General features: G+C 42.3%; 1 protein-coding gene across 2 annotated transcripts in view; it reads right to left on the bottom strand.

The window, feature by feature from the left end:
* Positions 1–25,405, bottom strand: part of LOC137310509 (guanine nucleotide-binding protein G(s) subunit alpha-like) — a 325,567-nt gene that overhangs the window by 267,030 nt on the left and 33,132 nt on the right. The window contains exon 1 of one of the 2 annotated variants that reach the window (XM_067978287.1): positions 14,515–14,749. The exons of the other annotated variant lie outside the window; for it this stretch is intronic. Coding sequence (XP_067834388.1) covers positions 14,515–14,533 — 19 coding nt within the window. The 5' untranslated portion in view covers positions 14,534–14,749. Of the gene's footprint in view, positions 1–14,514; positions 14,750–25,405 lie in introns of those variants that run through there. 2 annotated transcript variants of the gene reach the window in all.

Raw genomic sequence — 25,405 nt, forward strand, 5'->3', positions numbered from 1 at the left:
TTCTCTGCCACAAGCAAAATCCATAAATTCTCTTAAAAGGGATACTGGACAGTTGCTTGAAAAGGAGGAATAATAAAAGGTAGATGGAGGAAATGGGTGCCTCATGGAGAAAAAAACATCAGCCCAGACTTGATTGGCCAAATCAACTGTTTCCTTTTGGGAACATTCTGATTCCAAATGCGGGAGTCCTATGTACCAGAGGTGAACTATTGGTCAACTTTTATCCAGCATGCACTGTATATTACAAGACAATGCCATTTTTTCCCCCAAAAATCAAATGTACGTTTTACTCTTCATATGAGACTGCATAAGACATTTGCTTATAGCATAAACCTTAGTAATATCCATTGACGGCACATAGACACATACAGGGTGCGCACCAGGGAACTGTAAACTTGATGGAGGTCAGATTGGCCAGTCTGTACTTGATTTTGTGTATGTTCTCAACAAGTCTTGTTGAGAACCTCACAGCTGTAAGGCAACTGGAGGCTGTAACCCAGGTGTGGCTCAGCAGTGAAGGAACCAATTGCATTATTATACTCCATCTGACCAGGTTGTCACTAGGCTTAGTTGGTGTATAATAAAAAGGAGCAATAGAAATACATAATGGGGCAGAAATTGCTTGGACAAGAATGGTGAGCTCAACTGCGCTCACCGTTGTTAGTGGCAAAATGGAGGAGCAAGTTCCGGCGTTTACACATGCGCAGTGAAACACGGAAATCCGGAACTTGATCCTCCTGGTTCGCCGGCAAAATAACAGCTTCGAATTAAAGGTATATCGCACGCTGCAATCAGGGGAATCATTGAAAAAGCAGCAACTTGCTCATCGTCCCAGCTGAAAAGTAACTAATATCGCCACAAAACAGGTAAGCTTAAAAATACCAAGTCTAAACTAAGTTTTAACAGCGCAGTAAGTCTTAATGACTGCCAAACAACTAAAAATTAACTTTTAAAAATATGGAGTCTTATTACTCCTTATTTTAATAGTTTTTGGTCATTAAAAAAACATTAAAAATTAAAAAATTAAATTTTTATTAAAAAAAAACTTTTCCCTTCTGTCTCTTTCATTTAATTCGATTATTTCTTACTCTCTCTTTTTTCACCGTCTATAACTGATTTTAATGTTATACTTTTCACTTCCTGGTTTTCACGTTCTAAGCCTGCAGAGACAGTTAAGGCAGCTTGTCAAAAATGCCGCGACCTGATTGCTCGAGGGGAGAGTGTGAGATCCTCCTGCTTCTCCCACAGGTCCTAGCTTCGCCTGAACTGACAGTGGGCTCTCCTCCACTTCCTAGTCGAGGAAGTGCCCGAAGTAAAGTCCGCGGTAAGTAAGCTCGTTAATTTAAAACTACGGAGTGGCGGTAACTGTTACTTTGCCGCTCCGAGCAATTTCTGCCCCAGTATAATGTGATAATTAGGTTATCAATTGCCATTACCTTGTCACCACTACAATCCTAACGTTACACAGCTCAAAATATTCTTTCCAATTTGGAAAAATGAAAATATGATTGTAATGCTGGATGTTTGGCACAATTTGAAGGTCACAGAAGGGGGGAATAAAATCACTAATGCTCTCGTGTATCCATCACACTCTACAGCCTGTCATGATCGTGAGGGACTGCGCTGTGGCAAGGTGGAGTCAGAGAAGAGGAATTTGGGAATGCGAGGGAGCGAGGGCTTGTATCATTTTTTACCAGTCGTTATTAAATATACTCTGTTCTGTATGTTTAACTGGGTGTTTTGGAACTCTATTCACAATTGGCTCCAGTACAAAAACACCTTTTGTTGAGGGGGAAATAGGGAGCCCAGCAATTTTCTACTGGCAAGTCGGATCTGCTTGGAGGTGAGCAGAGAATTATCGTCTCATCTAAGTCAAGCAAGGGGAAAGAAAGTGTTTTACAGCCCTGAATTCTTAGATTTATCTTTATACGTTTGACTGTTACACCTTTAGTGACAGTTTGCATGTTTAATACAAGGTGCAGAATTTCTTTCCCCTCCCGTTTAGAAAAAGGGTCGATTTCTGTTGATTTGTAAAATGTTGCTTTGTGAAACAGGTTCAGTGGTTGATGCAGATACTAAGCCATTACGGGCAGAAAAGGGACAGTTGGTTAATCAGACATCTCATCTGTCTTCATTTTACTGTTAACATGCAGGATTATAAATCATACTAAGGTATAGCTGGGACGGGTTTAGAACAAAAGCCTACACCCAAGGCAGAATATGTAAATCTGCGGTATCAGGATCTGCTAGCTCCAGAAGAGTTAAAATGAAATCAGTGACAGAAGTAGGACTACTGCAAGGGAAGTCCTGCTAATGGATGTGCCCAATTTGAGGAGGTAACTCAGATTACAGAACTAGTTGGACAAAATATATAAGTAGGCAGAAGAATGGCTGATGAAATTTAACCTGGACAAGTGTAAAGTACTGCACATGGAAAAAAGGATGACGTTGAAAGAGACCTAGGACTCCTAATGGATTTGATGTCAACATGTCCAACTAAATGGCTTACTATGAAATACCAAATTGTGCTGGGGCCTGTACATTTTGTGACCATACCGTAGCTGGTTTTATAACCACACAGTGTATAGCAGATTTGGGCTACTGATATGGGAACATTTTGAGGATTGTCAGTATTTTTGGAAAGGGACCAGCAGCTGAATTGTTTTGGCTGTGGTGTACCCAATTTCATAATCTCTATCTGCCCACCTTGCAATCTAATTCTTCAAACATTTCCCCCCCCCCCCCCCCCCACCAAGAGAAGAGTTGGTGATAGCAATGACTACCTTTATGGGTTTCCTGGGGAAAGGGGGCTACTACAAACTCTTCACCTATTAGACAAGAGCAGAACAATTAATTTTTGTGCTAGGGAAAAAAGATGACGTGGCAAACAGGGCTCCGCACCTTACTAACTACATTGAATGGCAATTCATAGCCCTACTAAACAACTGTGCACATTTTCTTTGTGGAGGGTAAAGCTTATCAATATTACTCTTGAGATTGATCATCAGCCTTGATGTCGGTCCAGCTCTTGTAATAACGTCCGACCCACTGTGGTAGCTAACTTAAAATACAAATGAAAGTGGGAACAATTCAATCAGGATTGTCTATTAACTGGGAATTTATCAGTGCCTTTCCTGGTAAGCCACAATTTCGCTTGCCAATATTAGGTAACAATTGGCATGTATGAGGATGCAATTGGATGACCGACGCTGTGTGTCCCACAGTGAAAGGAAAACTGCTCAAGAGCAGGTTTCAGTCAGACAGAAACTTGTAGATAGATGCAGTAAATGACATAGCAACACCACAGAACCCCTTGGTATGTTGCTTGGCAACAGACGGGAAACACAGTCAAATAGCCAGGAAACTATTTAGGAACATAACTTTACCCAAGGAAGTTGAAGAACTGTTTGAATTAATTGCTGAATAGGCCTTTGGCAATGTGTCAGAGAAATTTTCACCATAATCACTTTTCTGTGTAATTCTCTACTCTTTTTGACAAACTGGGACGGACTGATATAATTACACTTTATATTGACACAGCAGAGGCGGCTTCCTCGCCTTAATGTCTTAGTCAAAAGAGAACGGGCACTGGTAGACCGACATGTTGAGAAGATGCTAGTGCAAATATTATTGGGCCAACCTCGAACCTGGGTTGTTTCCGGTCGTCACAGTTCCAAAGCCATTTGGGATGACTAGATTCTGGAGCAATTAGAGAAGATTCAGTGGATTAATTGATGGTTAAATGGCCACCGTGTATTAGCATACTGGACTGGGCTTCTGCATATTGGCGAGTACCTGTTCATCCTGATAGCTGGCCCAAGACGGCATTTCACTGCAGTAAAGGGTTATTCCAATTCAAGATTACTACCATTTACATCAAGTTACATCGAAACTACAGCAGAGAAACAGGCCATTCGGCCCAGCTGGACTATGCTGGTATTTATGCTCCACACGAGCCTCCTTCCTCCCTACTTCATCTAACCCTATCAGCTTATCCGTCTATTCCTTTCTCCCTCATGTGCTTATCTAGCTTCCCCTTAAATGCAACTGTGCTATTTGCCTCAACTACTCCTTGCGGTAGTCCGCTTCACATTCTTTCTACTCTTTGGGTAAAGAAGTTTCTCCTGAATTCCCTATTGGATTTATTAGTGACTATTTTATATTTATGACCTCTAGTTTTGGACTCCCCCACAAGTGGAAACATTTTCTCTATGTCTACCCTATCTAACCCTTTCATTGTCTTAAAGACCTCTATCAGGTCACCCCTCACTCTTCTCTTTTCTAGAGAAAAGAGCTCCAGCCTGTTCAGCCTTTCCTGATAAGTATATCCTCTCATATATATCCTGGTATCATCCTTGTGAATTTTTTTTGCAGCTTCTCCAAAGCCTCTATACCCTTTTCATAATATGGAAACCAGAACTGTGCACAATACTCCAAATGTGGTCTAATCAATGTTCTATACAGTTTAACATAACTTCTCTGCTTTTCAATTCTATCCCTCGAGAAATTAACCTTAGTGCTTGATTTGCCTATTTTACGGCCTTATTAACCTGCATTGCTGCTTTTAGTGATTTGTGTATCTGTACCCCGAGATCCCTTGGTTCCTCTACCCCATTTATGCTTTTATTTTCCAAGCAGTATGCGGCTCCCTTATTCCTCCTACCAAAACGCACCACCTCACACTTATTTATATTGAAGTTCATTTGCCAATTACATGCCTATTCTGCAAGTTTATTAATATCCTCTTGCATTTTGACGCATTTTTCCTTTGTATTAATCAAATCTTACCCGACAAAGTGGAAAATGGCCCAGGTATGTCCTGTCCACAAAAAGCAGAACAAATCCAATCCGGCCAATTACTGCCCCACCAGTCTACTCTCAATCATCAGCAGTGATGGAAGGTGTCGTCAACAGTGCTATCCAGCGGCACTTACTCACCAATAACTTGCTCACCGATGCTCAGTTTGGGTTCCGCCAGGACCACTCGGCTCCAGACCCCATTACGGCCTTGGTCCAAACATGGACAAAAGAGCTGAATTCCAGAGGTGAGGGGAGAATAACTGCCCTTGACATCAAGGCAGCATTTGACCGAGTGTAGCATCAAGGAGCCCTAGTAAAATTGAAGTCAATGGGAATCAGGTGAAAAACTCTCCAGTGGCTGGACTCATACCGAGCACAAAGGAAGATGGTAGTGGTTGTTGGAGGCCAATCATCTCAGCCCCAGAACATCGCTGCCGGAGTTCCTCAGGACAGTGTCCTAGGCCCAACCATCTTCAGCTGCTTCATTAATGACCTTCCCTCCATCATAAGGTCAGAAGTGGGGATGTTCGTTGATGATTGCACAGTATTCAGTTCCATTCGCAACCCCTCAGATAATGAAGCAGTCCGTGCCTGCATTCAGCAAGATCTGGACAACATCCAGGCTTGGGCTGATAAGTGGCAAGTAACATTCGCGCCAGACAAGTGCCAGGCAATGACCATCTCCAACAAGAGAGAGAGTCTAACCACCTCCCCTTGACATTCTATGGCATTACCATCGCCAAATCCCCCACCGGTCATCATTAATCAGAAACTAAACTCAACCAGCCACATAAATACTGTGGCTGCAAGAGCAGTCAAAGGCTGGGTATTCTGCGGCGAGTGACTCACCTCCTGACTCCCCAAAGCCTTTCCACCATCTACAAGGCAAAAGTCAGGAGTGTGATGGAATACTCTCCAATTGCCTGGATGCGTGCAGCTCCAACAATACACAAGCAGCTCGACACCATCCAGGACAAAGCAGCCCGCTTGATTGGCACCCCATCCACCACCTTAAACATTCACTCCCTCCACCACAGGCCCACCGTGGCTGCAGTGTGTACCATCCACAGGATGCACTGCAGCAACTCGCCAAGGCTTCTTCGACAGCACCTCCCAAACCTGCAACCTTTACCACCTAGAAGAACAAGAGCAGCAGGCACATGGGAACACCAACACCTGCACGTTCCCCTCCAAGTCACACACCATCCTGACTTGGAAATATATTGCCGTTCCTTCATTGTCGCTGGGTCAAAATCCTGGAACTCCCTTCCTAACAGCACTGTGGGAGAACCTTCACCACAGGGACTGCAGCGGTTCAAGAAAGCGGCTCACCACCACCTTCTCAAGGGCAATTAGGGATGGGCAATAAATGCTGGCCTCACCAGCGACGCCCACATCCCATGAATGAATTTTTAAAAATTTGGTATCGTCCACAAATTTTGAAACTGTACTTTTGATTCCCAAATCCAAATCATTAATGTAAATTGTGAACAACAGCACTCCCAGCACCATCCCCGTGGAACACCACTTCTGCCAGTCCGAGTAGCTACCTTAACCCCTAATCTCTGTTTTCTCTTTTGTAGCCAACTTGCTATCCATCCCGCTTATCTGTCCCCTGACTCCACATGCTCTGACCTTTGTCATAAATCTAAAATGTGGTACCTTTTTGAAGGCCTTTTGAAAATCCAGCTGAGCTGTGCAATGCTCCCCCTTACATTCCAGCACCCCATGAGTGATGTGCTGGCTGGTTTCATTTACAGTTGATGAGTAATGTATCTCATTGTTTTAATATCACGTGCAACAAAGGACCACCTGAAGGACCTGCGGAAAGTGTCCTCCCAGTTTCAGAAAGCAGGACTAACTATAAAACTACAACATCAATATTTGAGAGATAACGTTCTATTGTTTTAACTCAGCTTTAAGCAGGTTCATGGAAAGTAGGTGCATTTCCACCAACCAAGATTGTGTAAGAGGTCATATATTTTCTCAGAAGAGCTGGACACTATTGAAAATGTATTCGGTGTTGTCCTCAAGCACCAGACGACATTATTGGAGAGCCACTAATGTCATTTGAATGGAGATACCCCATTTATGTGGTCTACATAGTGCCAAAACGCCTTGGCATTGAAGAGGAACCTGCGTTCCCAATTAATCACTAGAGTTTGAAGTACACAAGGATACATCCCATTTGGGTCTAAGAGCAGCTCTGGTTCAATGATAGCACAATAGAAGCTGGCAGTGTCACTTGCATGCCGGAGTCTTGATAAAGATGGAGTGTAAATAAGTGCCTGGTGGTTATTTGGGCAGTAGAGCACTTCAGACCATACCTTGCTAGAACTTGCTTTTCAAAAGGTTATGGATCACAGTGCCCTGCAGTGGCTTTGTGCCTATACAGAGCATCTGATCACATTAGGCAGTGGTGTCTGTGTCTACTAGAGTTTGATTTTTCTGTAATTCACAGAGCTGGGAAGGATAACGTGGTACCAAACGCATTGTCCAGAAATCCTGCGGGGGACACAAAAGAGGAACCAGCAGGTTCTACCTGAGAAAGCCGTACTGGCAACGGCTCATCTTATTTCAAGATCCAACAGTTCCAACCCTGAGTAAGGAACGGCTGAAAAAACTGCAAGGTGACTATCTGATGATCGGACCAGTCAGGAGAGCATGCTTGGCAGGCTGGCAGGTGAAAAGGAAAAACACAACTCTGCTGCTCGAAGAGGACATTGTGTACAACCATACCGAGCAGCACAGGCCAAGTATGAAATCGCAGGTAGCGCTGCAGCTGTGTGTGCCAGGAAAATATACAAATCACTTATCTGGGAGGATTCCAGCGAGCACTTTGGTATCGCAAAAACTATGCTATGACTCTTTCAACAAGCTTACTGCCGGGTATGAGAAACGATGTCTTTAGTTACACAAAGTGCGTCAACACGTTCATAAATGCCTCCAACAGGGTTAATAGTTGTTATGAAGCGAATAGTTCCATGAGACCACCTGGGTGGACTTGGAACCTCTTCCCTGATCTAAATACGGCAATTGTTACTTGTTGATATTTGTTGACTTCTGCAAATGGGTAGAGATATTGCCCCACTGGATGCCCAATAGCGAGTGCAGCTGCCAAGAAGATGCAGGAAATTCTCCTGTATTTTGAGACTCTGATTTTCCGGATATCCAATCAGGTATGCCATTTACTATGCACACTCTTCAAAGAGACAACAGGGGCACAAGGGTTTAAACATCAAATGAGATTGTTTCACCATTTTCAGCCAAATCAAACTAACTAATCAGGACATCCATGAAGGCCTAAGCAGGCCAGAACAACACTGGCTGGAATAAAATTTAGCTTCATTAGTTTTGGTATCGCAAGTGCACCTCATGCTTATGCAGATTCCTTCCTCTTAGGAAGGAATTTTGTAACCCCTCTCAACCTAGTTGTGAAACACAAGTCATCCAACAGTTAGCTTCTACAAGGTTCACTCAAAGACACTGCTGGAAGATACATTATCATCTAGTAAAAGGCCACATGCCACTCAAAAGAAACGTGATGACAAAAGAAGACTGCCAACTTGCTTAGATATTGGCAACTTGTGAAAAGTAAGGGCCCATCCTGGATCATTAGCAATGTAAGGTAACATGCTATAGTAGTACCTACTAACAAGGATCCATACAGGGTATGAGGTTATGAGCAGGCACAGCTGGTGTCTTCCATTTGTGTGATGTGTTTCTATACTGGACATGGGAAAAAGTTCATAGAACGAGGTAAGGAAGTACCAGAAAATCTGAGGTTACTCTGGACAGTGAACAGTTCTCATAAACATTATTTATCTTACGTCTCACCTTCCAATGTTCGATGGGTAGAGATGAGACATTAATCTTTAGCTGAATCTGAAGATGCTGAATGGGTCCAATCCAGTAGCCCTGATTTTGACACATGGCAAAAAATGGGATCGAACAGCTCAAGAGGGCAGACTGCACTGGATATTGTGATGAGACCTTCCACCTAATTTGAATAGGGTAATGGCACATATAAAGCACAGAGACCTCAGCATATAGCACACTTGGCTGGGAAGCATAAAAACCAGCAATGGAACAGCTCTTAAAAGGTCTGCAGCTCAGTATTAAAGGAGAAGTTATGGTGGTGGCAGAAAAATGGACTAATTAGTTCACAACAGCATTGTGGAGAGAAAAGCAACAACATGCACGTATTTAGTGCCTTTAATATTTAAAAATAATAAGTTCCAAGGCATTTCACAAATAGAAATAGATAAGGGAATAGACACGAGCAATGGATGAATAGATTAGGAGGGGTGATTTGAGAACTTAGTTGAAAAGATGGATTTTGAGAAGGTTTTCAAAGGCGGAGAAAGAAATTTATAGGTGGATGGGTTTAGGAAGGGAGTCCTAGATGGTAAGGCCAAGGTAGCTCAAGGCTGTGCTAACCAATGGTGTGGTGGGCCCAAAAGGCCAATTTCAGAGGACTAAAGAGTGCAAGAGGGTATGGAAGGCTGTTGGAGGTTGCACAGGTAGCGTGGGGCAAGACCAGAGTAATTTAAAGATGACTATTTTAAATTTAATGCTTTGGAGGGACTGTATACCAATGTAGGTCAGCTAGGATGGGGGAGATAGTCAAGTAGAATTTACTGAGACAGGATATGGGCATCTGAGTTTTGGGCGAGTTGCAGTTTCTGGAGGATGGAAGGCCAGCAAGAAGTGGGTCAAAGTAATAGAGTCGAGAAGTGACAAAGTGCGGATCAGGTTCAGCAGTGGTAAGACTGAAGTAGCAACAGAAGCAGGTCATGGCGCAGAGAGAAGTATGCAGTTTTAGTAATGGATATGATGTGGGGTTTGAAGCTCAGATTTGGGTTGAACATGATATCAAAGTCTGGTTCAGCCTGAAAGAATGGCTGAAGAGGGGAATGGAGTCATTAGTAAGGGAATAGAATTTGTGGTGTTAGCCAAAAATGACCACTTCAGTCTTCTCTCTGATCAGTTGGAGGAAGTTATGATTGCTCCTTAACTTTATGTGGAACAGGCAGTCTGACAGGAGAAAGCTGGTTATGGGATCGAGAGAAGTGGTAGAGCACTAAATCTTGATGTTGTCAGTTTACATATGGAAACTGATCCTGTGCCTACAGATGAAGATTGGGAGAGGGGGTGGGGGTGGCAAGAATAGTTTCTAAGGGAACCCCTAGAGCTAGGAAGAGAAGCCGTTCCCAGAAATACATTGACTGCGGTTGGTTAGGTGGGAGTAGAACCATGCAGGACAGTCCCAAGTAGCTGGTAGAGATTCAGGAGGATAAGGTAAGATAACACATCACAGTCATAGAGAATGTCTTTTGTGACTTTTATCAGGGTCATCTCGTGTTGTGAGAAGGAAGGATGCTGGACTGGAAGAATGCAATAACTATTGGGATAGATGGTCACAGAATCGAGAGATGATAGGTGGGCAGCATGAATAGGTGAAGGGTGGGTTTTCTGAGGAGGCCAGTGATGATTATAGTTTTGAAAGGGAGAGGGGAGGGGCTTGAGAAAAAGGAGCCGCTAGTGATATCAGGTAGCGTGGGGGCCAGGAAGGGAACTTGATTGGTAAGGAACTAAATGAGAAGGCCAAGAATATAGTGGAGAAGCAGAGTGATGCTTGACTTTGGGAACAAACCCAAGTTGGGACCATTGTCCTTCTGCACAGACTCGACAAAGCTAGACTATCCACTTTTTTCTTGCAGGCTGAGGAACAACAAACTGACTCTGGCTTCCAGCGACAGAAGTTTTTCTGCTGTTAGGAGTGTTCTCAGTAGGGTCAGTGGCCATGAGTTTGACCCGCATCGCCCCTCCATGTTTGTTCAAAAAATGCAGGCATGGGTGAACTCCTGCACGTTAAAGATATCGTAGCTGCTTTCTGGATAATGTCCACTGATGTGCAGATTATTCTTCTGTGGCCAAATACCACCTAGGCAATGGAGCCTTCATCATGAACCACTGCAGTCCGAGTGGTGAAAGTGCTCCCGCAATACAAAAATTGTTCATGTTGATATCAGGAAGCCTGATGCTAACAAGGGTGTTATCTTTGATGCCTGGCACTTGAGGGAACACTGCCATCTGGTGAAACCTGATGTCCCCTTCCCATGGGGAAAGTGATGAAGGTGTTGCCCCTTGCGTACACAGTTTTGTAATGCTTTAATATGTGCAGACTTACTGATGTGGCAAAGATCGCCTGCCATGGCTTGGAAAGATCCGGTTGTATGAAAGCTTTGTGTTTTGGTAGTCGTCACTTTTACAGGAAGAGCTGTCTCTGTTTCAGATGATGCTGCTGCTGCAGCAGATGGTACGACTCAACGAGCTGTCTTGTGAAGTGAAGACAGGTCTCCTCAGACATATCCCGACCAATGGGGGTCCTGGTGCACCTGCATTTATTGGTGCCCTGTGAATTCCTCTTCCTTCTGAATTATGGAGCACATTCAGAACGCCCAAGGAACACCTACTGTTACATGGTTCAGTTTACATGCCAGCAGCAGCTACCAAGAATAAGGAAAGTATTGGCATGAGAAGAAAAACAAAACTGCAAAAAAGTGGCAGACTACCCTGGAAGGCCAATTAATACATTAGAATAAAATGTATATAAAAAAAACTTAACAGTAACCAAAATTGTGATCTCGTTTAAGAAGTCTACTTGAGCAGGTTTTTTTTTATTATTCGTTCATGGGATGTGGGCGTCGCTGGTGAGGCCGGCATTTATTGCCCATCCCTAATTGCCCTCGAGAAGGTGGTGGTGAGCCGCCTTTTTGAACCGCTGCAGTCCATGTGAGGTGCTTGCTGCTGCTTGCTCGGCATGAAACATAATTTTTATAATTTGCCTATATCTCATGGTTCAGCAAATCAGTCAAACGCTCTTCACCCACCACCAGCGAGGTACTGCTAACTAGGGCAGTGCCTCGAATTTGACCTTATTGTCTACACTGAATCTGTGCTGCAAAATTGGGAATCATCTAATAAGACTTCATTGGCTTTGAATTAGAGGTGATTGACAAAGCTTTATGGCCTGAGAGAAGCTCTGTTGATTGAAATAATATTTCATACTTCCTTACCCCAGGAAGCATGCGAGATGGGATGTAATGTTTACGTCCATAGGTGAGTTACCTCATTGACTGTGATCTCAGTTAACCTTTGTCACTCCAGGGAGGAGAGCTAATAGGTGGAGAAATATATTACATTCAATAAGGATGAAAAACTCTTGATAACTGCCGAGCAATCACCAGGGAATTGGTTATAATTATAATTTTTCTTCAATATTTTAATGTTTAACAGGATTGTCACATGGGATCCATCGTGTTACATATTGACAGGAGATGGCATGGGGGGGGGATGGAACGATCTTGAGGTTCTTGGCTCTTCCTCGCCCTGGGGAAAATTAGGTATATAAAGCAAAACTGAGAAAGTTCTATGGGAAAAAGTGTTGTTGCAGTTGCTGCCTTGTATCATTACTACCGGTTATTATTAAATACACTGTTTTATGTGAACAACCGGGTTTGGAGCTTTGTATGGAAGAAGCTGAAGGACTTGTTACTCAGTGCTAATGTGCGTCTTTAAAGTCCACATTTTGTGTTAATCTATTTACTATAAAACTGGTCCAGTAATTATTCCAAAGAGTTTTGTGTGTGTCTGGAAAAACTAATGTTTATGTTGGCAGGGGGTGGATGGAAAAAGAGAGGAAGAAAATTCCTAAATTGTAACCTCCACTTCTTAACCACGTTTTATGACAAGCACACGATTGATGCATGCAATTTTTCAGCTTAAATCCACAACACACAGTAGGCCTCCTCTATAATTGTGTGAAGTTACTAACTGCATCCCACCCTTCCCTCTCCTTCCCGTCCATTTTCCCAAGTCATGCATTCTGCCCCCCCCCCCCCTCCTCCTCTTGCCATCTATTTCCTCCTAATTGCTCATACCTAATGCCGCTGGCTGATGCACCAGGTAGGCCCCACTCCTCCTCTTCAGGGACTTCTGGCCCAAACTGCTACTCTTCATACTGGAGGCAGGAATTCCCATTCTCGTGAGTGTTCCCAATTCCTACATTACAACAGTGACTACTACTACTACTACTACTACAACTACAACAACAACAACAACTCGCATTTAACATAGTAAAAACATCCCAAGGCACTTCACAGGAGCATCATCAGACAAAATTTGTCACCGAGCTACATAGAGATACTAGGACACGTGACCAAAAGCTTGGTCAAAAAGGTAGGTGTTAAGGAGTGACTTAAAAGGAGGAGGGAGGCGGAGAGGTTTAGGGAGGGAATTCCAGAGCTTAGGGCCTAGGCAGATGAAGGCACAGCCGCCAACGGTGGAACGATGGTAATCGGGGTTGTGCATGAGGCCACAAGTACTTTGTTGGCTGTAAAGTGCATTAGGACGACCTGAGTTGTGAAAGGCACTACATTAATCCTTTCTTTGCAGTAAACAGAGGCAGCAATTGGGGCCATAAGCCTGTCCGGAGATTCAGGAGCATTGGGTGGGGTGGGGGAAAGAGAGAGGTGGAGATCCAATCTACCAATTTCTTGCCACAAGACAGATTATGCAAATGGATCCCAAATGCTGCATATCCACGTTAAAAAAAAATGGACAATTGACATGTCGTGGCAGATATACTACAGCATTCCTATTCACCCACAGTGCACATGAACACCTTATACTGAATCCTTACCCTGTGATATTTTAAACCTTTCAAAATAGTGAGGAGGGTATGGAAAAATAAAAGCTAGCAACCGGTTTTGAATTGAATTTGGAGTACAGGGCTAGTTTTCAAAATTAAGAAAATTCACTGAGTAAATATGACAAAAGAATAAGACTATTACAGTTGAAAGCGGATGTCCCGAATTTGTTGCTTTCTACATATCACCTTATATATAAACATGTGTTCTTCTATTTTTTCCCATTTATCTCACTGCTTTTTGTGGGATCTTGCTGTGTTCAATAAGGCTGCCATGTATTGTCTACATATCATTTCACTGCAAGTGAAGTGCTTTAGGACATTTCTGCGATGTGATAAGGTACCATATAATAAATGCAGGAGTTTTTCATTCTCCCAGATCAGAAACTCATCTAAATAATTCAATGGATTCTCAGTTCAAACAGACAACACTTTCATATATTAGTACATAGTCAGTAGCTTTGTGTTGCTTCATCAAAATCCTGAATGCAGTATGTGTACCCTAAATCTGCACTGTATGAGTTTATAAGCAAGGCACTGATGTGACCAAGCATATAGTACATAATTACATGGAATGTACAGCACAGAAACAGGCCATTTAGCCCAACTGGTCTATACCAGTGTTTATGCTCCACACGAGCCTCCTCCCTCCCTACTTCATTTAACCCTATCGGCATATCCTTCTATTCCTTTCTCCCTCAAGTGTTGATCTAGCTTCCCCTTAAATGCATCTATGCTATTTGCCTCAACTACTCCCTGTGTTGCAAGTTCCACATTCTTACCATTCTTTGGGCAAAGAAGTTTCTCCTGAATTCCCTATTGGATTTATTAGTGTCGATCTTATATTTACGGCCCCCAGTTCTGGTCTTCTCCACAAGTGGAAACATCTTCTCTACATTTACCTTATCAAACCCTTTCTTAATTTTAAAGACTTCTATTACATTTTAACAAAGCCATTTTGAAACTTTTTTTTTTCAAAAAAAAAGATACTTCATACTTACAAATAAAATGATCCAGCATTACACAACCGTGGGCTGATTACATACCAAGTGTTTCATGCCGTTAGCACTGGTGGCTGAAAAACAGCCGATTTGGGACTGATCGAAGTGGCCCATAATCCACGACCGCTCACCCCTTCAGTGCATGTGCAGAAGAGGTGAGCCTCCATGGATTAAGGGGCAACTCCAAGGAACCCGAAATCAGGTGTTTCCAGCCACCAGGGACGATCCTGATCACAACAATGCCACGGATGGACAAGACACTTCCTTACAGGGAGGGGAAGGGAAATCTGAAGCAGCGTTCTCACTCACACATCCCAGAACATGCACCTTTAGCCCCATTGTCAAAAAGCCTGTGACTTGGCTTCCTGCCCACCTTCCTGATTACTTTTCTTTCTATAACATAAATCACTCAAAGAGGGGATTTTTAAAAAGCCCCGATAGCACATTTTGCATGTACCCCGCTTCCAGCTCAGATTAGAACAGGTCCATGTGTACATCATTCCACTGAACGGTCATCACTGAAAATGTCATAATATTTTGACAGTATTACTTGTAAACATGTTTTTCCTTGCCCGAAATAAATCCAGAGTCCAACCTTGAGCGGGCAAATTGCAAAAATACCACAGCGTGGTGAAAGCAGCAGTGCCCTTTGTATTGTTCAAAGTTAAAGGAGGACCAGAAATTAAAATTCCACAGCTTCTCAAACATTAAAGATTTGTGAAAATATCCAAAAATAATCCCTGGGGGGAAAAGGACTGAAGTCCATGCTGCCAGTGCCTGTTTTTGATTTTTACTGAACCAGAACATGTTATTAAGTCAGGAGCTGATTTGTATCAGCTTTTCCTCCTCCTCTTCCTCCAACGCACCCCCCTCCTCACCCCAAACAAGGCCTGAAATAGTTTTGAACATTCCCAAGTCTCACTAACACCACCATAATGTGCACCCACTTTCAATCTACGTTATCAGACTTTAAGGACAGAATAGGTTGTATTGACTATGTCAACACTGGTCTACGCATAGCACTTTTTTGACTTAAAACTACACTACAATGAAGTAAAAAATAAAAAGGAGCTGTACATCACTAGACTGGTGGAAATCTTACTAGAGATTAGAGCAATTGAAGTATCTTCTAGCCTTTTCACGACAGGTAAGATGGTCCAAATTGCTGTCACCTTTTATCAAAAATGGTAGAAAATGAATATCACCGTTTTGGACATTTACAAAATTAATTCCTGCAAAGGTGACACTGTTCACACTGCTTACTGCCAGTGTCCAATATCACAGTCTGAATTAGGGGACTAGCAGGCACATGTGGACTGCAGAGTCTAGGTACTGCAGAGTCTAGGTACCACCTGATGATGGACAGCAGACCCAACTTCACCAGTAGCACTAGAAATGAGGCTGCCACCAGAGGTGCCAAGAATCGCCAAAAAGAGGGTTTTTAAAAAAAAAAGTGCCTCTGTAGACAACAGTATTCTCACTGGAAATATAAGTGCTACTGCTGGAAGCAGAGATTACCATTAAATTTCCTGGCCTGGCTTCCCAATTGCAAACCTTTGTTGCACAATGTGTAAGGTGTGGTGACCAGAAGTTGTGAATTCATGCTTTCAAACAACTGTTTGTTGTTCTGGCCCCTAATTTTAGCAGGGCACATTCCACAGCAATGGGAGCCCCAGGATATTTCAAGATCACTGCTGCTTAAATCTGTTCCGTAATATAAAAGGTAAAAGCCTCCCCTTGGTATAAGCACAGCCAACATTACTAACTTGTTGTGTGGTGTTTTAAAGATGCAAACGTGGATCCTGCTAGTCAATGCACAACACAATGAGAGGTCACACATAAGGTCACGTTAGTTAATCAATGCATATGTTAAAATGTTCCCTTGGTCATGTAAGAGAAAGAGAATAATAGGAGCACCCTTGTACAGTAAGATTGGCTAAATGTTCATGTATTTATTAAGGAACTATTCGTAAATTGTACAGTACACACTATTGATATAAGTAAGTATAACACACTCCCAAGTCATTTTTAACCAGATAAACAGGATAATTTAAAGAGATATCCCTAGGAATGTGCTTTAGCATCCTGCTGATTCTGATCTGGAAATGTTTATAGATATTGTACATACTGACATCTTACAACTCTCCTCAGCTGTTCTTCTACTCTGGGAAGTGAAAAACTACGGGTAAACTTTCATGGGAAAACTGTGAAATTTCTCCAACATTGAAGGTAATTGACCAAAGTCAAGATATCAACATATATTAGGCCAGACACCAACCTGACCTTGGGTGACCTCAATGCGAGGGAAAGCAGAAACATCATTACACTTTAGGGTGGAATATGGTGCTTACAAAACTTTAATTCATTTTGATGTAAGATTAGCAGAACATTCCATTTACCTTCCCCCCCCCCCTCCTAAAGACTCTGGGCTTCTTCTCGTTAAAACTGACACTGCTGTATAATGCAGCAGGTTCTGGATCAGGTGAGATTGTCACCTTACCCTGGGTAGTCTCATCTTTCAGCAATGTTACATTACATTGCAGGGGGTGGAGTACCAGTTTCATAGAACCTTTGTATATAATATGAATTAATGAAACTTGCATTATTTAGGGGAAAAAAAGGTTTTTATTGCCCAAGTAAATGTAATGTTTGGACTGTTGATCTATGTGAGGCTTTCGTGCCCTAGACATGCAGAAGAATATCCATGGTGATTTGTGACTGCATTTCCAGTTGACCAATTTTTTTTTATCATGTGGGGCAATCTGAGTAGGGCAAGTTTCTAGAAAAGGGCTATACACTACAGAGTGCTTCCAAAAGGTACACTTAAAACCTACCTCTTTGACCAAGCTTTTGGTCTCCTTACGTGGCTCAGTGTCAAATTTTGTCTGATAATGCTCCAGTGAAGCGCCTTGGGAAGTTTTACTACGTTAAAGGCGCTATATAAATGCAAGCAGTTGTTCTGAATGGCATAAATCCCAATGGTATTTCACAGATACGGTTGTTGTGGGTTGCACTGCGTCACTGTGGGGGAGGGGTGGGTGGCGGGGCGGGGGAGAAATGCATCTTCTCGTGACTAGCAGTGACCAGGAGAGGTTCCTTCTCCAGTGGGTAGGTCCGAAAGGCACATGCATGAACCGAGTCCTGCCATATTTCCTGTAGTCTCCCAGACTGCTTGTGTAGTCTCTCCATGTAGCACAGATGTCTAGTGCTACACATCAGCATGCTGAAGTACAGTCAGAAAATGTGCAGCCATGTGCCCTTTGACAGCAGCCCCTTCAACAGTCACCCCCCAGAAACGGGTGAAGTCTGTGGCGCCTAGTACACGTTTTGTATTTTCTTAAGTTGATCCACTTTTATTCTGCAAGCAAGTGGTAGTTGTGAGGGTTTGCTTCCGTACCTGTCACTGATCTTCCTCTGCTACCTCACAACCTAAGTCTCCTTCTCAGGCCTCCATCGATTTTTCTCTGTTGTCTTTGGAACTGGAGGCAAACATAGAGCAAAGGATGGCGATGTGTTTGTGGGAGCCTGTTAGTAAATGGAGGTACAGCACCAGGGAGGTCCTAACTTTTGAAGCGTGGCTGGGGTTCTGGAGGAATAGTTTCATTTGTAGATAATGAAATTCCTAAAGTATGAAATCATCAGGGTAAGTCAGAATGGATTTGTAAAGGGGTGGGGGAGTGGGTATGGGGAGAAAGAGTTCATGCTTGGCAAACTGGTTGGAATTCTTTGGGGAGGTATTACAGCTTCTGGATGAATGGAACTCTGGATATTTTTTAATCTGGATTTCAGCAGCCTTTTGATACAGTACCACATACGAGGTCAGTCCCTAAGGCAAGAGAGCTTGGAATAGGTGGGCAGATATTGAAGTGGATTTTCAACTCTCTATGCGAGTGATTTGGAAGTGGAGTCAAAACTGTCACAATTTGCCGATGACATGGCAAGCAAACAAGATCAGCTACACTGGCATAGAGTGGGACATTGAGTGGAGAAAAGGCAAATTAAATAGTGTCAACAAGTGTGAAGTGATGAGGGTAGGGAAGAAGAATAAACATGAACCATAAGCTAAACATAGCAAAAGGATTTGGGGATCTTGGTGGACAGATCACTGAAACCATCTACACAGTGTGCGATAGTAGTGAATAAGGCAAATGGGATCTTGGGTGATATATCGCATGGGATATCACAGATCACAGTACGTGATACTGTGCCTAGACAAGGCATTGGTTCATCCTCATCTATAATACTGTATACACTTTACACTAAAGAGAAGATTGACAATGTATCTTATGACGTTAGGTTGAACCCTGAGCAACTGTTCACCATGGCTATGAGAACGATAAGGGATCATGGGATGAAGCTAATAAGGAAGATGAACAGACTGAACATAAAACTACTTCACACAAAGGGCAGCAAATATTTGGAATGGACTGACCAGGAAGGCAATCAAGGCTGATAACATCGATAATTTTAAGAAGGATTTGGAAGGAAAATCAAATCAATTGAGGGATATAAACAGTGAATCCTGAATTCTGTTTTTAAACTATGGAGCCAGCCAAATGGACTAAGTTCTTTCTGGTTCTGTACTTTCCTGTGTTTGATTGTGGCTGTCTTACCCCATATGAGAAAAGCTTCCTATAGATCAGGTGTGTGGATGAGAAAAAGCGTGAAAAAGGGTTTGTCGCATGAACACTTGGTCAATCTGCTACCTGATGTAACTACCCGACTATCTTAGGTAGTTGGAGTGTTTTCTTGTTTAGTGCAGCTGGGGCGAGGCATCTTCAGTCAAACTTTAAACACATACAGCCATGTTTTAAAAACCCTACTTCTATAAAACATGCCAATCTCAATTTCTGGAATTTGTTTTGTTTAATTTTTCCTCATGGTAAGGACTGTAGGAACGGGAGTAGGTCATTCAACCCCTCGAGCTTATTCCGCCATTCAATTAGATCATGGCTGATCTGTATCTTAACTCCATCTACCCGCCTTGGTTCCTTAACCCTTAATGTCCTTGCCTAACAAAAATCAATCAACCAATCTCAGTTTTTGACATTTTCAATTGACACCCCCCCAGCCTCAACAGCTTTTTGAAGGAACAGAGTTCCAGATTTCCACTACCCTTTGTGTGAAGAAATACTTCCTGACATCACTCCTGAAGGGCCTAGCTCCAATTTTAAGGTTATGCCCCCCTTGTTCTGGACTCTTCCATCAGAGGAAAGTTTCTTGCTATCTATGGGATTTTTTTTTTAAAACCCAAAGGCAACAATCAATATTAAAATAGTTAATCTTCAAATATGAAACTGACTAGAGTGAGTGAAACATCATAAAACCTGGAGTCTTTGGTTTTCTGGCAAGTCTTTTTTGAAAAAAAAATTAAAGTCTATTAAAGCTCTGCAGAGGAGCCAGGCTGTCACGTGACTGTTATCCTGATCCAGACACCTTCAGTGAATTGGTATTGCTGGTTCTTGGCTGGGCTGATGGGTTGTGTGCTTCATGCTAATGAGGTGGAAAGGAGCGGAAAAAAAAATCCTGGTTTCTGGCAGCCATGAAAGCAACTTAGTTAACTGTTCTGCCCTTCTGGTCAAAAAGGAGGTTATAACATTAGCATGTTAAATATTGCCCCACTATAATACAATTCTTAAAACACTCACTTCCTAACAACCAATCTATGTACAGAAATATTTCCAAACCAAGATATAAAAGCTCATTTTCAAAACAGAACAACTAAATATTTGTTTGTAGGTTTTTAGATAGTGAACTAATATTCCTTGCAGGGATAACTGTGGGTAGGAACTACATTGATTCCTACAAGAAGCAGCTTATGCACGCTTAGCAAATGATTAAAATATAAAACCTCCTTTCTTAAATACTGCGTCAACGTGGTGGTATCAAGCCTAGAACTGATTCAAACTGATGACCTTTTTAAACTATCCCATGCTCCATAAAACATCAAAAAAAAGCAAAAATATCTGCCCTCATTACTTTTACATCACCGCACAGTCATCTTAAAAGAGAAGACTTGTACATGGGTCTCTTAAAACCAAATTGGCATTACATATAAATTTTTAACGCATTCCATCATTTTAGAATGGCACAACTCGTGAGAACTGCTGCTGGCCAATGCTACTGGCACTCCTAATGTGATTTACAGCCGTTACAACTACTACTTAATTAATGGGAGTTCTTTACAACTAAGAACATGAACCCAAACCTTCTGCTTTATCAGCATAATAATATATCATTTCTCGAGGTACAATATATGTATATTTAGTCATTTTTCAGTGGCAGTTATTAGAAATTAAGATACTTATAACTAATTGTGGGGGTGTCTGTACATCAATAGGTAGAGTTATATGCTCTTAGTGACAAAGCAGCATTATGAGGTACGTGAACACATTTTTTGTGTGGAGGTGCTGGTCTTTAGTACGTTGTAGGGAATAGGGCTGCTGCAGGATTTTGTTTACAATCCTTCAAGCTCCACCGACACCATTTTACTGAAATCTCACTACAACAGCAGAAATCAGACCCACCTCATGGTGTGTTTTTATTAATTAAATACCAGTTGATCTCCTGCAGCATTGCACACGGGAAGTCTTTAGCTGAAGTGAGGTTAGAGGCCAGGGAGATAATCAGACTGCGCCTGCAGGTCAAATGAGGCTTAGGGTTAGCGACGGGGGAAGGGAAGGTAGAGTGGGTTTGAGGTAAAGGAAAAGCTACAGAAGGGTTAGAGGCCGAGAGGAAAGATGGAGCAGGTTAGAGTCTGGGGAATTACAACTGAAGAAAGAAGCTGGGAATACAAGGGAGCTGTAAGAGGCAACAGAGAAGTGGGAGGTCATCCTGAATAAACAAAAGGGCCGGGGCCGGAGGGTTCAATGGTTGGCGGCAGAAAATAGGAACAGTGGTAGCGCTGAAATGGCTCGTAAGGAGCAAAAAAAGATGATTGGGCTGGGAGGACAGCAGTCGGCTTCAAAATAAAATGTAAAATGCCTTGTAGGGCGGTCAGCGGGACGCTAAGAGGTGCTGAGAATCAGAAGCCACAAGTGGGGAGATTTCCAAAGATTGACCAAAATAACACTTTTATAAAAAATGGAATTTTAATATATAATGAGGGTTATTAAAAGTGAAACACTTTTAATAGCCTGGTTTGTGAGATATATGGTCAATCAGAGTTCCACTTATCTGTTTCTTTTCATTTCAAACCTTGCTCTTTGTTGATGTCTTTATTTTTTCGGTACAGCGTTAGACCAATAACCACAGGTTACGAGCCCTTTGTGCAGATCTAATGGCGGCAACTGATAATAAGCAAAATAGGACTGAATTCTAAAATCTAAACCAGTCCACACATACTGGCAGGTTGAAACGACGTTTCCAAGTGGAAATGTAATGTGTTAAGATTTTTCCCTGCTGCACATCTTTTAAATCAGTGATTTCAAACTGCACTTTCCATAACTCGAGAGGAAATTGTTCATTTAGTTTCTTTTAAATCCCCCCTTTTACTTGTTAAATGTGAAAGATCTTGAGTGAGGGGTGAATTTTGACTTTACAGAAGCTTTCTTGCGCTTTTCTTGAGGACGGAATAAATGCCAACAGCCAGAACAGAGAGGCCTGTGATTGGCAAAGGAGAGCTGACGGGGCACATGTTTAAGTGCAGTGCATGGCTGATATCACAGCCTGAAGAAAGCTGGGTGGGACTGACATTGTGACATGTGGGCCAGTGTTGCAGTGTTCAGGAAAACTATGGGTGGGGCAGGCAGAGGGTGCAAAATACTACATTATTAAGAGGGTGTATTTAAAATTTAAAGAGATAAAGGACTTACTTGTGTAATGGGAGGTAAAAACACGAAAGAATTGGACGAATCTGTGACAGGCAAGATGTGACCCTCTCAACATTGAAAACTCTCAACACAGCACCACCTACAGGCATAACGGGTATTAGAATGGCTTTTTCCAGAGCTTCACCTGAAAGTTTCTGATGAAACACATGTCTCACGCACCGTACTTGATATATTATATAGATTTTCAACAGTTTGGGGGGGGGGGGGGGGGGGGTGCAGGAATAAATTACACCAATCTTACCGATCGGTGCTATGTACACAAGTCAGCACAGCACATAGTGGAATAAATATAGACGCATTATTTTTAATTCAGTGCATTAGGCCCCTGGGACTTTTTTTTAATATATAAAAAGTTCTACTCTAACTGATGCCAAGTTGAAGCAGTACCAGACTACCTGTCAAGTGTTGCAGGTCATTTGCCTAAATATGATGTGGGTGACTCCACACTGGAGTCGCACTGCTCACATTGACACAAAGCTAAAACCACTTTGTATTGATACAAGATGTGTAGTATAACTGGCCTGTAACCAGCCATGTGGAGAAAGTTAATCTGAGTTTTCAGGAGGATTCAGACTCCCCTCATTTGAGCTAAATGAAATAGCAAAAAAAGGTTTATAAGTAGTGCAGTAGGGAGAAGAGGTTGAAATTAGTTTCCAGAGTCAAATTGGTTCATTTCAGATTCTTCCTTATCCCCACTCTAAATGGGACTATAAGAGACTTTAAACAAATGCAGCAACTAAAGGTGCTCTTGATCACATGATTTTTCTATAATCTGAAACAGAGTTGGAGATTCCACATGTCACCTAGTCTTTTGGTACACTGCCCCCGTCAGCTTTCCTTTGCCAATCGCAGGCCTCTCTGTTCATTAGTTCTGATGAAAGGTCATCGATCTGAAACGTTAACTGTGTTTCTCGCTCCGCAGGTGCTGCCTGACCTGCTGAGTGTTTCCAGCATTTTCTGTTTTTTATTTCAGATTTCCAGGGTTAGGTGATATCTATCTCTTTCGTTTGACTATAATTCAACCTCACATAAAAATGTTATCTTAGTGTTCCCACGATAGATCAGGAAGTTTAGCCAGTGAGTGGTTAAGCCAAACAAATGGGGAACAGTAAAGATTTAATCCCTAGTCTCTGCTTACGTTAGTATACCAGGGGCAGGACATTTAACCTCTTATGTCCCTGGGTTAGAGGGGGTGGAGAGAGAGAAAAAAAATAGAAGGTAACATTCCTGATCAGCAACCTGTTGATAGGCAAGGTACAAGAGAGCAACTGGCACCCATGGAGTCAATGCCTTCAGGATTGGGGGGGATTGGGGGGGATGGGGGGGGGGGGAAAGAGAGGAGGAAGGGAAGAAAAGTACATTGGGATACTGTGACATTGTCCCTTCAAGGATCAATCATGCTATATTACAGTTACCTCAGTGAATGAGATGAGATAGAATGCTAAGGACTGCGATTAGAGGGTAATTGTTAATATGAATCACAGGAGATCATGAAATACCCACCACACCTTAATAGCTCTTTAAAAAAGGTAGAACATACCATGCCATCGGATCACTGTGTGCAGGCTAAAAACTAACAGTCAGATTTATTTACAGAATAATACGTAGAAGCATTAGGATACAGCAAGATACTTAATACAAATAGAAGCCATACACAAAAGGGTTAAAATATTCTTTCGACAGCATGATCTTTACACAATTTGTTAAGTGCCACAGCTTTTGGATGATACAATTTTTATAACGTGAGGCAGTGCTGGAATTATAATTATTATGGGGATCATGGGATGTAGAGAAGCATGAACTTTATCCTCTTTCTCCTCCTCAGAACTTAAGGATTGAATTATCATTGCACTCCCTAGCTTTGACCCACTCTTAAAAAAGAGTAGACAGACCAGGAATCCTACTAGATTTGAAGAAGGATCTTGCTGACCAACTGAAAGCTGTTCTCGAGCATGACTCCGAGAGGAACTCCCTCAGTCAGCAATTTATTCCCTGCATCCGCGGGAGTTTTTATCACCTGTTGTACACTCCAATTGATCTTTTTTCTGGAAATCCTCCACAAACTCTGTTTTGAGATTGGGCTTAATTTGAATGAGAACCACATGTGCTACTAAGCTGCATGGCTAAAGTTCACAAGGGCAGTATATTGGTGGAATGCTTGACACATCAATCAGTTTTCTATGTGGATTAACCACAGAGCCCTTGAGGCTGGCGAGAATAATGGCAGGAAATGCAGGAAGTTTGGAAGCTCAGTAGCAAAGTAGGACTTCAAACCCCTTCTCCTTGGCACTGAAAATAGCTGAGCAAGTTATTCAATCCTGGTTGCAGAGCCACGTGCGAAGGTGAGAGGCCTCGAGAGGAAATCAAGGCAAAGTGTCAATGAACTTTACTCAATCCTTTTCCTGTGAACCAGGTGGTCCAACATTTCACTGAAAGGCAACAAATTCCAGAATTTTCTTCCTATTTAAAAAAAAGGATCAAGGTTGTGTTTTTTTCCCATTTCCATGGAAATTTTCTTTCCTCAACTACGTGCTGTGCTGCTCCACTTCTACAAAGCTATGCTTTAATTTGAGTTGAGCTCTGGAAGTCAATACACACATCGTGGATTCTCAGCCACACATTGTGAAAATTTGCATTACTGGGGAAATTGTTCCAACCACTGAATGCTAATGTTTTCTTTATTCAATTAAAATGTAAAAATCCTTAATTGTAGGTTCTTGATAAACCCACTTTTAAATGGATGGTTAGACAGCATACAGCAAGACCATAAAATTCCTCTTTAAAGGCCTCTCCAGTAGGAGGCAACAAAGCCTGAATATCTCCGCAAATGAAAGTAGATTGGACATGGTATATAAAAAAAACTCACACCACTCACCCTTAGAACCTACTCCAGGAAGAAACCACAATCACTAACCAACATGTGCAGTGCTATCCCAGTGTTTTTAATCGACCTTTTGTTCCCTCCTTTCTCCATCAATCTCTATAAATCCTTGCTCACCAATGGGAAGCAAAGTTTCACCTGCATCCTGTAATGGGAGACGAAAAGTCTGTAAAGACAA

This window comes from Heptranchias perlo, chromosome 3, assembly GCF_035084215.1.
Source record: "Heptranchias perlo isolate sHepPer1 chromosome 3, sHepPer1.hap1, whole genome shotgun sequence".
In the NCBI taxonomy this organism is placed as follows: Eukaryota; Metazoa; Chordata; class Chondrichthyes; order Hexanchiformes; family Hexanchidae; genus Heptranchias; species Heptranchias perlo.